The sequence below is a fragment of the Prinia subflava genome, chromosome 7, assembly GCF_021018805.1.
Source record: "Prinia subflava isolate CZ2003 ecotype Zambia chromosome 7, Cam_Psub_1.2, whole genome shotgun sequence".
NCBI lineage: Eukaryota > Metazoa > Chordata > Aves > Passeriformes > Cisticolidae > Prinia > Prinia subflava.
Window position 1 is genome coordinate 33345948 of NC_086253.1, and position 14777 is coordinate 33360724.

Genomic DNA, 14777 nt, shown 5'->3' on the forward strand with positions numbered 1-14777 from the left:
ATTCTCCAGAAACTGCTTTCAGTTTGTATCTGGAAGACTTCTCAAGTGATGGGCTTTGTTATGATGTCTGGGCGAGTTTTTAATAGTCTTGTCTATTTCAAGGAATACAGCTTCATTAGTAATTTCTTATTTTCCAGGTGAAAGACATTGTCCTGCACACTGAAATGTTTTCTATTGAAAACGGCCTGTTGACACCAACACTGAAGGCGAAGAGACCAGAACTGCGAAAATACTTCCAGTCACAGATAGATGAACTCTATGCTAATGCCAAAATGTAACTGCAAATGGAATGAAGAAAGTGGCACACGTCTGTCTACTGTTGGCCTTCATATCTGTATTTTGACTACAGCAAAAATAGGGAAGGAAACTGTGCAATCATTAACTTGTACAAAAATGGGTACTTGCCATAGGAACATTGAAGAAATGGAACACTGCCTTACTGTCAAGTCGTGTTGCATACTGTTTTTATGGTGACCTACAATTTCCAAAAAGAGCCTTAACTATAAATGGTAACTATATGTAAGTTATTTAATATTTCCTTGGTCAAAAATGGGACTCACCTTCACCAAGGAGCTATGGTTTTATTGCCAGCATGTTTGCTGTCTGCAGTGTGTTTTGCAGTTGTCAATTCCACAAAGGATTTGGCAGCTTTGAAAATGCCTCTAAGTATCTTGCATCCTCAGAAAAATTACTTAATCTGTTCAAAGAAACCCCACCACCCAACCACCAAAAAGCCCAAACCCTTACAGTTTGCATAGCTGGTATCACATCTTCAGTCAGACCCAATATTAACTGGGGCAAGGCATCTGAACTGCATCTCCTCTCTCCATCTGCAGCCAGTTATGGGATGTACTTCTATAAGGTAGGAGTCAGCACTCCACACATAGAAGACTGATGAACCGGCGTTCCTCAGAGTGAGCGTGCATATGGCAGTTTGCACTGTGTGGATGCAGTTCATGCAGTGGGTGTAGCCTCTGCTACGTTAGCGCGATTCTGGAGTGGTGCCAGCCCTGCAAATGAGCAGATCTCAGCTCTGGCGAGAACACTAGAGACCTAAAATCCAAATCAGGGGGCTGGGCAATGCTAACAGTCAGGGTAAATATTACACCTGTACCAGACACTTGTTTCCCTGTAATGAACTTGTATTTCAAATGCATTTGATAAAAATGTGCCAGGCCCTCTGTAAGTGGAAGAGCTTCTGACATAACCTCTCTTTTCTGTGCTTTATGTATGAGCCACTGAGTACTCTTCACTGAATAGCAAAATAGGTCAGGTAGAATGTTTTTGCCTGATGCTTTGAAGCAATTGGAATTATTTATACATGCCAACAGAACTGTGCGTTGGCCCAGGATAGGTATTTGTTCAGGGATAAAAACCTAATTCCCAGATAAATTGCAAAATAATAATTAGTTATCTTTTGTTTGAAAAATCAGCAGAAATAAGCCTTATTACAGCATAGTCTTTTGCTACCCTTAACAGAGTTGGTTTTGCATTAACATTCATTGCTGTTTTTTGAAAACATGGATATATGTAAAATACAAGCACAACAAGGTTTGCACTAAGATTTGTTTGTGACTGTAATGCACTACTCTGTAGCATAATTTCATATGTGTATGCAATTCAGGTACACAAATCCAAGTCAACTGTTAGAGCAGTAGTTTGTTACATTGAAATTCAAATGTTTGCTTAGTGTTGGCTATTTCTATGTTTTATAAAACCAAAACAATTTTCAAAACCAATGAAGGAAACCAAAATAAATATTTCTGCATTTCAATGTTGTGATGTGTTTGTTTATCAAGGAAAAACGCTGCTGACTAAGAAGCCCAGGTGTAATATTCTAACTGACAAGCTGTAAAACTCCACTGCTACAGACATACTAAATACAGTATAAATGCTGGTTGTTTACCCTTTTACTTTTGGGAGTTGACTTTTATGTTTAAGCTGCTGGCAATATTTGTAAGAAAAGGATGCATGTTGTATGTAACTTGCTCTTTCAGTACATTACTAAACAAGCAAATCTTTAGTTTTGCTTGTCTTTTTCCTGACAGTTGTGTCTTACCATCACCTCAAATGACTGAAGTGAAAGGTGGAGTTTTCTAAAACTCTGCCTGTGTTGTTGTGGGTTTCCTTATTCCTGCCCTCACACCATGCATTTGGCTTAAATCAGGGGTATGGTTTGAGAGATTTCAGAGTTACCAGACCAGGGTAGAGGAAGCACCACCACCCGGACACTATTTAAAGGTCCATGTGAATACAGATGTCAGTGCAAGATACTAAGCAAACTTCTGTTCCTACTCACTGTGGAGTTTTTCCTCTTAAGTAATTTTGTATGTTCCTTTATACACTTTTTCCATACTAAAGGAAACCTAAACCTAAAATTTTTTCACATATTGAATAACATACTGAAATCTGTGTGTATGCTGCTTGGAAAGGCAGGGAAGTGTCACCACATGTCTCCTACTGGAGGCAGCTGAGAGATGGATCGGAACTGGATCTGAGGTTTCTGTTCTTAACAACATTCTATTGAAGAAACCTTTCTGGAAAAGCCAGCTGTCGTTACAGAAACAAATTTGAGCTGTCTTATTTGACTCATGGGGGGTGGGTGCTATAGCCAGCAAATCAGAAGCCTAAAGAGAACTTACCACCTCTTAAGCCTAAAATGATTATTTCACTGTCAGAGCTTATTTGTCTGCCTAAAGCCGAAGTGGGAGGTGTGGGTGTCACCACCGGCAGTGGATAAAGAGGTCTGTGGCTTCAACAGGGCCCCTTCAGCTGACGGGGCTTGACAAACTGCTTCATCTTCTCTTAACGATTTGATTGCCAGAGATGGAATTTAAAGTTTTCGAGCTAAAGCCTACTGTTTAGTTTTGTTTAGCACGCTCTTAAAGCAGATTCTGTTTTTGTGCTGTTTAAGTTCTCAACTGTTTCTGACCGTAGCTTTAGCTTTGCAGAAGCGAGCTCTTTCACTTGCTTTTCCAGATGCACAGCGTCAGTTCGGGGGGGGGGGGGAGGGGGAAGAAGAAAGCGGGACGTTCTTGCGGTTTGTATTTAACCGGTCATTAACAGCAAAGTACGGAGCACAGCGGTGGCTAGGGGAATTACTCAGACACTGAACTGCCTCCGGCGCTGTAGCGGGCCTGTAGAGGGCTGTGCCTCTTCCCCTTCCGGCCCGGCGGCTCCGCCCCGCGCCTCCCCTTCCTTCCCGCCCGCGGCGCGCGCGCTTCCAAAGGCGGCGGAGGCTCCCTGAGGGCAGCGGGCTGCGGCACCTGCGGCGGCGGGGCCGAGGTACAGGCGTCCACTGCAGCGTGGCGCTTCGTCTTTTTCCTGTGCCCTGCTCACTTACACGTGCTATGTACATCCATATACATAAGTATATAACGCCTTTCTCGGTCTGCGCTAAAGAAGGGGGCTTTGCCGCTTTTGGAGTGAGCTGAGCATAACAGCTTGAAATAACAAAGAATAGTGTGAACTAACAAAGATTTCCCGTTCTCGCCCAAGCACAGACACAGAGAAAGCTGATTTGTATCGGGGACAATTTTTCACTAACTTCACCCTCGGTTTTATATTCGGCCTCATATACTGAACAGCAGAATGTCCTCAAAGAAGAAAATAAAGACGACTCATACCAGCTATAAGCTAGAGGTAAGTTTCGCTAAGTTGGGCAGAATTCAAACAGCCGATGTTTTGGTTTTGTAAAGAATGTTCAAAGGAGGGCACGGTGAAAGGCCTTGAGGGGAGGCCGTGTGAGGAGTGGCTGAGGTCACTTGGTCTGTTCAGCTGGAGACTGAGGGGAGACCTCACCGTGGGCTCAGCTTCCTCGCCAGGGGGATTGCGGGGCAGACACTGATCTCTCCTTGCTGGCGACCGGTGAGGGGACCGGGGGAGCGGCCTGGGAGGTTGAGGTTGGATTTTAGAAGTTTTTCACCCACAGGGTGGTTGGGCACTGGGCCAGGCTCGCCAGGGCAGTGGTCACAGCACCAGGCCTGACAGAGTTCAAGGCCTGTTTGGACAGTACTCCTGGGCACACGGTGTGACTCTTGGGGTGTCCTGTGCAGGGCCTTGTGGGTCCCTCCCAGTGCAGGATATTCCGTGATTCTGTGTCGTGTTAGTGTGCAGTCTGGGCATTGTCTCTGGAGATGGATGCATGGGGTCTAACGTAGGGCTTGCTTTCCACTGGGATCTGCTGTGCAATCCCTGCTGGGGCGCGCTTGGGGTGTTGGTGTGGGCTTTTCCTTTTTCCTTTTAGGAGCGGTACAAAATGGAGCATTGACTTTCAAACAGGCAGAAGTTTAAAAACAATCTCATAAAAGAAGGCTTAGAGAAAAAGTAGTTGATGTGTATATTTGGTACTATAATAGAAATGCTGGGGCACTGCTAAGCACTGGTAAAATTAAAAAGCTCCAGAGGTCAGTCTTTTCTGGTTATAATTCACCCTACACGTAGACACAGAGATTAGTGAGGAAAATCAGTCATACATTTTGTGAATGGCACACAACTGTTTCCACAATTGTTTCATAAACTTGTGTTATTCTCTCTTACCCTTCTGCTTTACAGAAGTGTCTCTGTAGTCCTTGATTTATAAATTCCACTTTTTTTAATAAGAAGTTACTGTATAGCTTTTCATTTTCTTCAGAAGAAAGTAATTCAATTGGATAAGGGTGGAAATTTATGTGATATGGAGATGAAAGAAGAAATGTTTTAATGCCTGAAAAGAGAAATATAGATACAGATCATAGAAACCAGGTATTAGAGTGTTATAAGATTTCTAAACTTGTACGCTTTTATGAAATAAGACAAAGCTTGCAGTAGAACACAGTATCAAATAGCAGAACATAAACATTTTATACCGTCACTTTTCTTAGAAAAAAAACCCCTGTAGCCTGAGCAAAAATATGCTTCAAATCCTTATGCCGTAGCTTAGGAGTCAGTATACATATATACATATATACATATATACATATATACATATATACATATATACATATATACATTCTGGTTAAATGTATTTCTAGCCAAATGTTCTTGAAATTCATTGTCATATTTAATCTGTTGTACACTCAAAAAGCTGGGTAAACTGGCTGTTAATTTCATACCTATGCAGGAGCACAAAGCCAACTCCAATCCTCGCTGGAAATCACTTCCTCTTGAGGAACCAGATGTCTCAAGGATATTGAAGTTGGCAGAAACAAATCACCTTGAGGAGCTTGAGGATTCCTTTGGTTAGTATTCTCTCGAGTGTCACTTAATGTACAATTTTCACAAACCAAACACAAGGGCAAAATACTTCAGGTGCTTACCTAGGAAAAGGTTTCCATTCTTTACAAGAGAAAAGTAATGGAGAGGAGAGACAGATGGGATTTTGTTATTTTCTAACATTTAGGAAGTAACAAGAATAATGCTGTAATATGTGCAAATAAAAGGCAGTGGAAAAATACTGGCTATTCCACCTTTGTGGTCTGAATGATAGAATTTCGCACATCATAATATTGCAGTTGTGTAAGATCTTACAGTTAAAAACCAAAGTTCAGTATCTTAACTTATTCTTTATTAAATACACAAATTATGAAGCAAAATTTTTGCCATTGTAGGAGATTCATGGCAGCAAACTTGCAGGGATGTTGTTCTTCCACTTTCAGATGTTACTTAAAACAATAACATAAAGCCATACAATTTCTGGTGAAGGATTAAAACTACTTCCATGTTATATATTGGACTTGTGTAATGAGTACACACAGGAAGAGAATCAATTTACATGCAATTTACATGGTGTAGATGCTCTTCTGGTACATCTATCTGGTGTTTTTTTGGGTTTTTTGGTTTTTTTTTGAAAATCAGTGTAATTAGAAGCTGTAGAGAAAATGTTAAGACTTATTTCACAGCTATAATAGTTATTACTCTGAGAAAATTACAGAAATAGAAATGTGGCTTAGGAACAGCATTGACAATGTGCTGTAAAAACTATTTAGCAGAAGGGTTGCTTGTAGGGCAAGGCTGCATAATGGAAAGCTCTTTTCCTTATTTCTGTGGTATGTATTTAGACTGTAAAAAGGCTACCCACTGACACTAATGTAAACTAAAACAAAAGTTTTGTGGCAGTGTGCTTGGAAAAAGAATTTTGTACCGTGGAAGGCATGCTCAAACCTTAAATTTCTCACAGTCCCAAACGATTTTGGTTTTATGAAATAAAACCTTCAAGAATTCTACATTTACAAATATTCTGTAGCAGCAATAATTGCCTTCTCATAGCATCCACTAAAGCAGTTTAAAATCTACATTAAAAAAAAAAGAAAGTAGTTGTTTAAACATGTAGCAGGTTTATGTATGCCATAGCAAAAAGAGACTTGAAAGAAACTGTACAAAGTATTTTGCTTGCACTGTGCCATGCTGTGTACATGCTGAACTACCTTTGGTTTGGATTCATAAAGAAATAGGTGGATGGGTACAGAAACTATGAAACCTTTCTCTTTATACTTTTTCATAATCCTCAAATGATACTTGTAACGAGAACTTCCTATTTATTAGTTAGCAGATCACAAATGTTCTAACTAAATGCTTAATGGCTGGCAGTTCTCTTTGCCTTAAAAAAGAGAGCAGTGTTCACACAGTTTATTTTTTCTTTATAGATCACCCTTTGCACAGTACTGCTGTGGATGCCTATGGAGAGGAACATTCACAAAACGAAGCACTCAGTCATGTTTCGGCACCACAAAGGCAAAACAGACGGTCTGGTGGGAAAAAACCAAAATTGTCAGCATTTAATTTAGTCTTCAGGTTTTTATATTTAAAGGGAAAAGTGTTCTAGTTAAGTTATATGTAACAAAGAAAATATTTTTTAAAATATTTTAATTCAAATTTTAGTATATTTATATGTTAAATCAAATTTGGTTAAATCTGAAATTGTCTTGCTACTTACTTCAAGCAAGAACTTCAATAGTACTCGTATGAGACATAGCTCTACAAAATGTTCCCCAAAACACAAGATTTTCCTCTGAGAAAGATGATCCTTTCTCATAGGGTAGTAGTGTATGTTTTTCTTTTCCCAGTAAAAAACCGCGTCACTCAAAGCCCTCTGATGGTGATGTTCAGAAATCCAACACAGCTGATGCTGGAGAGGAACCCCTTAAGGAGACTGTGGTACTGAAAAAGTTTCATGAGTATTATCAGTCAATTTAATTTTAGTTTACTTCATGCCATGCCTGCATTAGAGGGTGGGGGGAGAGGAAGATCTTCCATTTGTTTCTTAGTACTGTTTTAGTACTTCATTGTACTTTCATTTAGTACTTTCATCCAAAATAATCAGTCCTCAGAGTATTCCTGTGAGGTGGCCAAGTGAAATGCTTAAAGCTACAAGTCATCATGTCAACAAGGAATATAATAGCCAGCTGTTCCTGGATCCTGTAGCCTATTCTATTGCTCATTTGAGAGTATATTCTTTCATTTTTTCAGTTATCTTCTTCATATCTAGAATATATGTTCTCAAGGAATGGCATACTAGATGGAACATGAACCCTTTGTACTTATTTGGTATTGAAGCAAAACAGGTTTATGGGAAAAAGAATATTGATAAAATTAATTTTGAATATGTGTTAGAAATAAAAGCTGTTCAGTTCTGAAGGAGTGTTTTTGTACACTTACTCCACAATTAGCGTAAAATGCTTTTGCCCCACTTAGCTGCCAGACATGCAGCAGAAGTCAGCTGTCTGCAGGCTCAAGAAAGTAACCTATCAAAAAGAGGCTGTGCAGTACTTGAAACAAGAGGTTTTTATGTATTGGAATTTATTGGAATTGTACTCTGGGTACAGAGTGTTAGTCTTTCATCAGTAGGCTGGATGCATGCAGCACTCTAGTGCAAGTGCTGTTGTAGTTGTCACAAGGTCGTCAAAGTAGAGAATGGATTGGGAGAGAATGTGGGTGAAAAGGAAGGGTGAGCAGGCACTGTTGATCAGAGAAATGTTAATCCTGAGTAATGACTGTGTGAACCAAGGGTCCTTAAGCTCCTCAGGACGTCTCCAACTCTGATGGGTCCTTGGCCAGTGCAGTCAAGCAGCCACTGTCCCACAGCAGAGTGACCACTGGGCTGGGACTGGTGGAACAGGCCAGAGGAAATGTTAGTGATGCTTCAGTCAGGAAATGCTTTCTGCATCTGCCTAATTGTCATCTCTCAGGAGTTTAGATGAGTAAACCTAGGGTTTATTCTGGAAGTTAATCTGATTTTTGTGTCACAGAACACTCTGAATACTACTCAGTTCCAGGCAAAAAAGAAGAGGCCTTCAGAGGAGAACACATCAGAGCCTCCTGGTAAAGTACACTTTTTTCAGGACTTCCATATAGCTTTTCTTCATTCAAGATCAAAGTTTTTCAATGGTTTTCATTTCTGGAATGCAGCAACACAGTGCTTCTAGAAATGGAAAGGTTTAGTTTCAGTTTTGGTATAGACCCCAGTTTGATCCCCATGGTTTGCATCCCTGAATTTGCCTATTCCTCCCCAGAAGAGATAAAGCATAGGTGTGGATTATACCTCTAAGTCAGCCTGGTTTCCTTTGGAGGGAAGCCTGGAGCCATGGCTGTGAACCTGTGGGAGGTGTAGGTGTCAGTACATTCCTTGGTCTGGAAGCCTGGAGCAGCAGCTGTGGGGCAAAACTTGGAGTGCCCCTGGCTGCAGCACAGCTGTCAGTGTAAAGACCCTGGAGAGAGGGAGCTTCGAGACAGTGGCATTTTTCAGTAGGAGGAAACTGTCTCCTGTGTCATCTTGCTTCCTTTGAACAGAACCCCGTCACGTGTTAGTGACAGATTTACATTGGGGAGTGTGTGAAGAAACATGGTTTCATTTTTTGTGGAATTGGTTTATAACACTATTGCAAAATTTAAAGGAATGTATTTGTGTGTAGTGGGTTTTTGAAGCAGATATGGTATTAATAAAGGAATGTATGTAAATATAAAAGCTCATGGATCTTTGCAAGTTGCAAATTCAGGCCAATAGTTTTTTAACACAAAAAATCATGTCTACAGTACACCGTGTAGTTTATTACTTAGTTTACTGATGTGTTCCTGGGCTTGCTTGAATCAATAAAGAATAAGAATTAAGTTACATGTCATTGATCATCCCACTTCTAAGGTGTTTCCAGCTTAATCTATCACAGTTGCGCAGGCAAAGGCAGATGAAATAATTTGAATATTCTTCTTCTCAAATTTCATGTTAAAACACTCATCATTTTAGATGGTTATTTTGATGGTGGGCACAAGAGCTTTTCTGTTGTTTTACTACATGCACCTGAATTGTGCAACGCTTATGTCCATTCTGTTGTTCCAGTGGATAGCCCACAGTCTGTACAGATTTGGTGTCCCAAAGAGCTGAAGAGAACTGCTAGAGATATTACAGAACTGGATGTTGTTCTGGCCGAAGTTGAGAAAATAGCAGCAAATTACAGGTAAATATTCTGCTTTGCCATGACTAGATATTCAAAGTATTAAAAAGAAATCTCTGTGGTTTTGCTAATGGGCTCTCCTTTAGGGAGTCAGTATTGCATGGTTACATTCTGATATTAATGATGATTACATATCTATGATACAAATGTTTCTTCATCATGATCTTGACATGGTCTCCAGGGATTTGATATTTTTGCAAACATGAACAGCACATCTCAGCTGATATTTCCCAAGGTAAAAATGAAGCTATTGCTTGTTTATGAAAGATCTGCAGTTGTCTAGCTGTTTAACTTTGTGTTTTATTTATTACTCAAAGGAAGGGGTTTGGATGAGATTTCCCCTTTACTAAACCAAATGTGCTTTGTCCCTCTAACTTCTCCAGAGAAAGTATAGAATCAAACATTTGCAGAAAGGCTATCAATGACTTCTCTTCTGCTTTCAAGGACCAAATCACTGATCTTGTAAGTACACCAGAAATAAAATCAGTTTTGTGGTCAAAATACCTATAGTTTTAAATTGCCCTTTACACGTTCATTTTACAAGCTGAATCCTGAAGTGTTTGTCATATCTAAATCATTATGTAGTAAAACTGGTGAGCTGCATAATTAAAATGAGCATACAGCTGTGTCAAACTGTTTTAAAAGCTCATTGACTAGAGTTTTAAAAGGTTGATTTAATTTTTGTGCTGTCTCAGTGATTTCTGAGTAAGGCCTCTAACATATTCCAGGGAAAATCATCCCTGTTTAATTAACATTTTGAACATAACTGTAAGTGGAAGATGTTCAAGAGCCCTCTGCACACAATCCTGTGCCAAGTGCTCTAGGATGGCCCTGCTTGAGCAGGGAGGTTGCAGCAGAAGACCCACTGTGGTCCCTTCCAACCTCAGCCATTCTGTGCTTTATTGGATGGAAAGATTAAGGTGATTATGGTGAGTAAAATGAACTCAGAACTTTGCAGGAGTTTGCCAAATACCATGGCTAAGTACTAAAGCTATAGTTCTGAGTGGTTCATTAGAAGTAACAAGTGTTGGAATTATTATGATACATCTATACAAAGATACAGAAAAATTAAGGTAGGTAGTATTACAGGAATTGGTGCAAGGAGTATTACTTGCACTAACTCCTTCTGTGCAACAGTTTTCCTCTGGCATGAGGAGAGAGGAAAGAGTCAATACACAACCAGTGACGTCCCTTTGAACCAGGGTTGTTTTTTTTTAAATAAACACCCAACTTTTTATGTTATTCCAAAGTAATTCTTGCAACCATGTTCTTAGGAGGATAGTGATGAACTCAACCTGTCAACCTGTAATTCTTCTTCTCTGTAGATAGCAGGAGTCCAGGAATTAAAGAATATGAAGGAAAAAAATGCTAAGGTAAATACATATCACTAGATTGTACAGCATACACTTGTGGGCATTGGAATGTTGAGAACTTGAGTGGAAGAGATAAAATAATTGACAAAAAGTGTACTATACTCAGAATCATCTGCCTGAACAGAGGTGAGGGAACCACCTGAGGTTTTTTGGAGAAGTTCTGAGTAAATGTGGTGGGTTGCAAACTCTAGATTTATACTGCTATATGGTGTAAAAAAGAATGAAGGCTCATTAGGATGGGTAAGATCTGTGCATGTCAATTACTCTTTTGGCTTTTTGATTTGTTGTTTTTTTTTTTTTTTTTAAATGGGTAATGGTGAAGCCTCTGGAGAGCCAGTTAAATAATGAGAGCTAACCTTAAAGAAACATAAATGAATACAAAATCTAGGAGAGCAGCAAAGATAGCATTTGGAGGATAGAATTGAGGATAGAATTGGATTGCTTAATTTAAAGAAGGGAAGTCTCAGGCAGCTGCATTCCCTAAATAGAATTTTTGTTCACAGGAAGACAGTTCCTCTCTTCATTTATAACAAGTAGTAATTCGCTGAAAATACAATGGGAATGTTGACAGAAGGAGGCACTAGTGTAAGGGCAGAAAAACATTGCAGTGGTTTCATCAAGGAGAGGTGAATGCCCTACAGAAGAGAGATTTAAGAGCAGCTTAGGCACTGTCTGGATTTCTGCCTAAATTAACATCTGCAAAATTTTCAATGGCAAAATAGCTTTAACAAATAAAGTCATCATAAAGCTTATCCTTGGAAGTAGCAATTAATATGCTGAAGTCTTTTTGACTTGAGGTGATACGGTAAACTGCTCTACATGTAAAATGAGAATCTTAATTCACAGCCACTCAGATTTATCCTTAGTTTGCACCTTAGACATTTCTTTAAAATTAAACTTTTAGTTGCTAATTTTAATTTCATGATGAGTTTTGCATGTTAGATTTTTTAATTGTATGTTATATTAAAGAAAGCTTACTTAGCTATGGCAATCATCCTGAATGTACATTCATATTAATTTGCATTTTTAAACCTAAAACCTCCTAGCTTGAAATCAAAATGTCACAAACTCCTTTTATATGCAAGAAAAATTGGGGATGGAGATTAGAGTTTGACATTTTAAGCAGCTTTAAAATGTTTCAAATACAGATGTAAAATGTGGTAGTTTATCAGGTCTGGTGTCTTAGAATCTTCCACAATGACAATCAGCATAAAACCTCAGAGAAAAAGAGGCAATGAAATTTGAGTTGTTTGCCTTTGAAATTTTAGAAACTCTTTCACAGACTTTGCTCACTGTTTATTTCAGGCAATAACAAACATCAAAAAGAAAAGGCAGCAACTGGTGCAAGTCAGAGAAGAGCTAACTGGGTGTGTTTCTAACGATGCACAGTAATAGCCTGAAGAACTTAAGGAGTCTGGTATTTTGTAACTCGGAAGGGAAAGTAACTTGTTTTGTTCTCTCATTTTACTTTGAAATGACCACTGTTTTGCTTTTTGTTTTCACAAAAGCTCATTATAACCTCTCCTTTACATATTTCAGTTGCCTAGCCCGTCATTCTTGCAAGTTCTCTTAGCTAACTAGTTACTGGGAGGGTGTTTCACACCATAGGTTCACAGGAAGAACACCAGGGTTACGATATGAATTGCAAAAGTGCTGGACCATAAATTACAAAGGTCATACAGAGGACTTCTTTGGTTTTGAGATGGGAGATTGTATTTCACCTCTGCAGGTCAGCAGGAGTTGCTCTTAGTACATGGTTTATTTCCTTCTCATGTGGCCACACAATTCCCCTTCTCTAACTTGGCATTAATCTTAAGTGTCATTTAGATACACAACACAGAAATTACGTGGTTGGAAGAACCGTTAGACTTCCCCAGATCCCTTGGGTTGCTAGTGACAAGCTTTATACTGAAGCTGCATTTAACATAACACCCTGTAAGGTAACTCTGTGAGGAACCATGGGCTTGGACCCACAAAAACAGGGCAAAAACCTTTTCTCTGTGGCCACGAGAGGTGTTTTTCTTTGAGTACTATGGACAAACTTTGCTCAGAGAACTATTTGAAGCCCCTGAATGCTGTCTTCACACTTTTATATGTTGTGTTTTAGTCCTTTGATCATTTTAAGAAAGTTTTTTTTCTGCAACCCTGTTGGATGAAAATCACTGTGCTCAGTTTTTGGAGCGCTACTTAAATGGTTTGAGCACTCCGGTTTATTCAGCAGAGGTGTAGGTAGTTTGTAGATCCTCAATATGCTTCAGCATAAGCACTGAACAACGGAGCTTGCAGGCAGGGGTGTGCAGAAGCAGAACACCTCGTATTTAAGAATCTACACTTTAAAAACTTAAATGCTTAAGAAAGAGTAGCTACATTGTCCGACTCAAAAGAGGTTTGGGTCTTTTTGGTGCATTTGGACTCATGCCCCGGTTTAAATAATATGCTTGTTCTACCTAAACACTATTCTATAGTAGCCTATGTTTCATATTTCTGACCAACCTTTTAAGAATGCCTTCAGAGGAAATAGGGTCACAGTTATTCATGCAATAAATATGCAGATGTAAGCATCAAAGTCCTGATCTTTTTTCAGAGCTGAACTGCAACTGACACAACTACAAAAAGAATATGCTGAGCTGCAGGAAAGGAAATCATCCTTGAGGCAAGCAGTTGAATTAATTACTGATTTAAAGGAGCTACAGCAAGACTGTTTGGATTATAGAGAAGAAAACCCGAAACCAAAAGTGGTAGTAAGTACCTATTCTGCATGTGTTGCAATTTTCTAAGTGTTTTTTATTCTAATTTATGAGATTTATTTATTAACATCTCTTAAGTAGCAGCATTTTGTTAATTGTCTGTATGGAAGCGACTTGAGAATCACTGCTGAACTTTACTGTAGTATCTCACTCATGTTTTTGGTCTCATGTTAGAAGCTGAAATATTTCAAGAAGATTCTGCTGTCTTGCTCTCAGTATCCAGGAATTCAAAAGACATAGAAATGAAACAGTTGTCCTTAGCTGTAACTTTTTTATAGAAATTGAAGATTAACAGTGGGGCAGAAGTAATTCTTTTTTTGTGTTGTTACTGTTCCAAAGTAGGGAAGGCTCTGGTACTTCCATGTATGATATTGCTGAGAACAGTGCTGGTTTTTCATGACCAGAGAAACTCCTCGTGTAGCCTTAAAACCCGTTCCTGTTGTACCAGGAAGGTGGTACAAGGCTTCTGTGGACACAATTTACACACCTGCCCTGTGTAAGGGAGATCCTCACATTTCAGAAGATGCTCTGATTTTGGCTGTTGTTCACTTTTAAAGGTCATGCTGCGCCATTTTAGACAGAGGAAAAGTAAAAACTGATCTGTAAGTGATCTTTCCAAGAGTTAAAAATGTTGCCTTGTCATTTTATTTCCTTATCAACAGTATGGAACTTCCAGCCTCCCTGCTCTTCTGGTGGAGTCTCGGAGAATTCTGGGAGCAGAAAGGCACTTTGAGAGTATCAATATGAAACTGGAAGAGGCTCTGGCTGTACAAAAAGAGCAGAGATCAAAGAAAAATTAAGTGTCTTTTTAAGACTTTCAGACATTCAGTAGGAACAGTTACAAGAATTGTCAGTGCTTAAAGCTTGTTTAATTATTGTTACTCTATTTTGTTTCAGTGTTTAAGTCAGCAGCTTAGAGACTGTATCTTTTTATTGTCAAATAGTCTCAGAATATCAATGAAAGGAAACAGCAATCACAGTTCATAAAACTTTCGTGTATTCTGAACAACACTGGGTGTTAATCTTGTGCTATTAAAGTAATCTTGAGAGGAATATATTCATAAAGAGAACACAGACTCTGGTTGAACAAAGATTAATAAACAATTCTTTTTATTAAATTTGCATTTGAAATAAATTATTTAATCTCATTTACGAAAATAAGAAATCTGTTTTGTTGGCTTCTCAATAAAACTTTGACATACGACTAACAAAATAGAAACTGTACAGCAAAG

At 39.0% G+C, this 14777-nt stretch overlaps 2 protein-coding genes across 7 annotated transcripts in view; both read left to right on the top strand.

Annotated features, from left to right (window-relative positions):
• Positions 1–1774, top strand: part of ACSL1 (acyl-CoA synthetase long chain family member 1) — a 38346-nt gene extending 36572 nt beyond the window's left edge. For both annotated transcript variants that reach the window (XM_063402127.1, XM_063402128.1), the window contains exon 21: positions 138–1774. In XM_063402127.1, coding sequence (XP_063258197.1) covers positions 138–278 — 141 coding nt within the window. In that variant the 3' untranslated portion in view covers positions 279–1774. The remainder of the gene's footprint in view (positions 1–137) is intronic.
• Positions 1775–3171: 1397 nt separating this feature from the next.
• On the top strand, positions 3172–14663 carry CENPU (centromere protein U). 5 transcript variants are annotated; one of them, XM_063402135.1, is made up of 12 exons: positions 3172–3285; positions 3504–3642; positions 5102–5219; positions 6624–6771; positions 7044–7134; positions 8226–8298; positions 9311–9428; positions 9809–9887; positions 10751–10798; positions 12104–12165; positions 13383–13539; positions 14208–14663. In XM_063402135.1, exons 2-12 carry the CDS (start codon positions 3592–3594, stop codon positions 14343–14345), a joined length of 1083 nt encoding a protein of 360 aa, XP_063258205.1. In that variant the 5' UTR covers positions 3172–3285; positions 3504–3591; the 3' UTR covers positions 14346–14663. The 5 variants fall into 5 exon arrangements, with proteins under 5 accessions (XP_063258205.1, XP_063258204.1, XP_063258206.1 ...); XM_063402134.1 differs by having other exon boundaries at positions 3175–3285; positions 3499–3642; XM_063402136.1 differs by having other exon boundaries at positions 3175–3285; positions 3499–3642; positions 6624–6747.
• Positions 14664–14777: the final 114 nt, after the last annotated feature.

Excerpts from the sequence above, each read along its gene's own strand:
- CENPU (XM_063402135.1), top strand. The coding sequence starts at position 3,592 with ATGTCCTCAAAGAAGAAAATAAAGACGACTCATACCAGCTATAAGCTA. Across the intron at positions 10,799-12,103 it reads TGAAGGAAAAAAATGCTAAG|GCAATAACAAACATCAAAAA; the intron begins GTAAATACATAT and ends TGTTTATTTCAG. Across the intron at positions 13,540-14,207 it reads ACCCGAAACCAAAAGTGGTA|TATGGAACTTCCAGCCTCCC; the intron begins GTAAGTACCTAT and ends CCTTATCAACAG.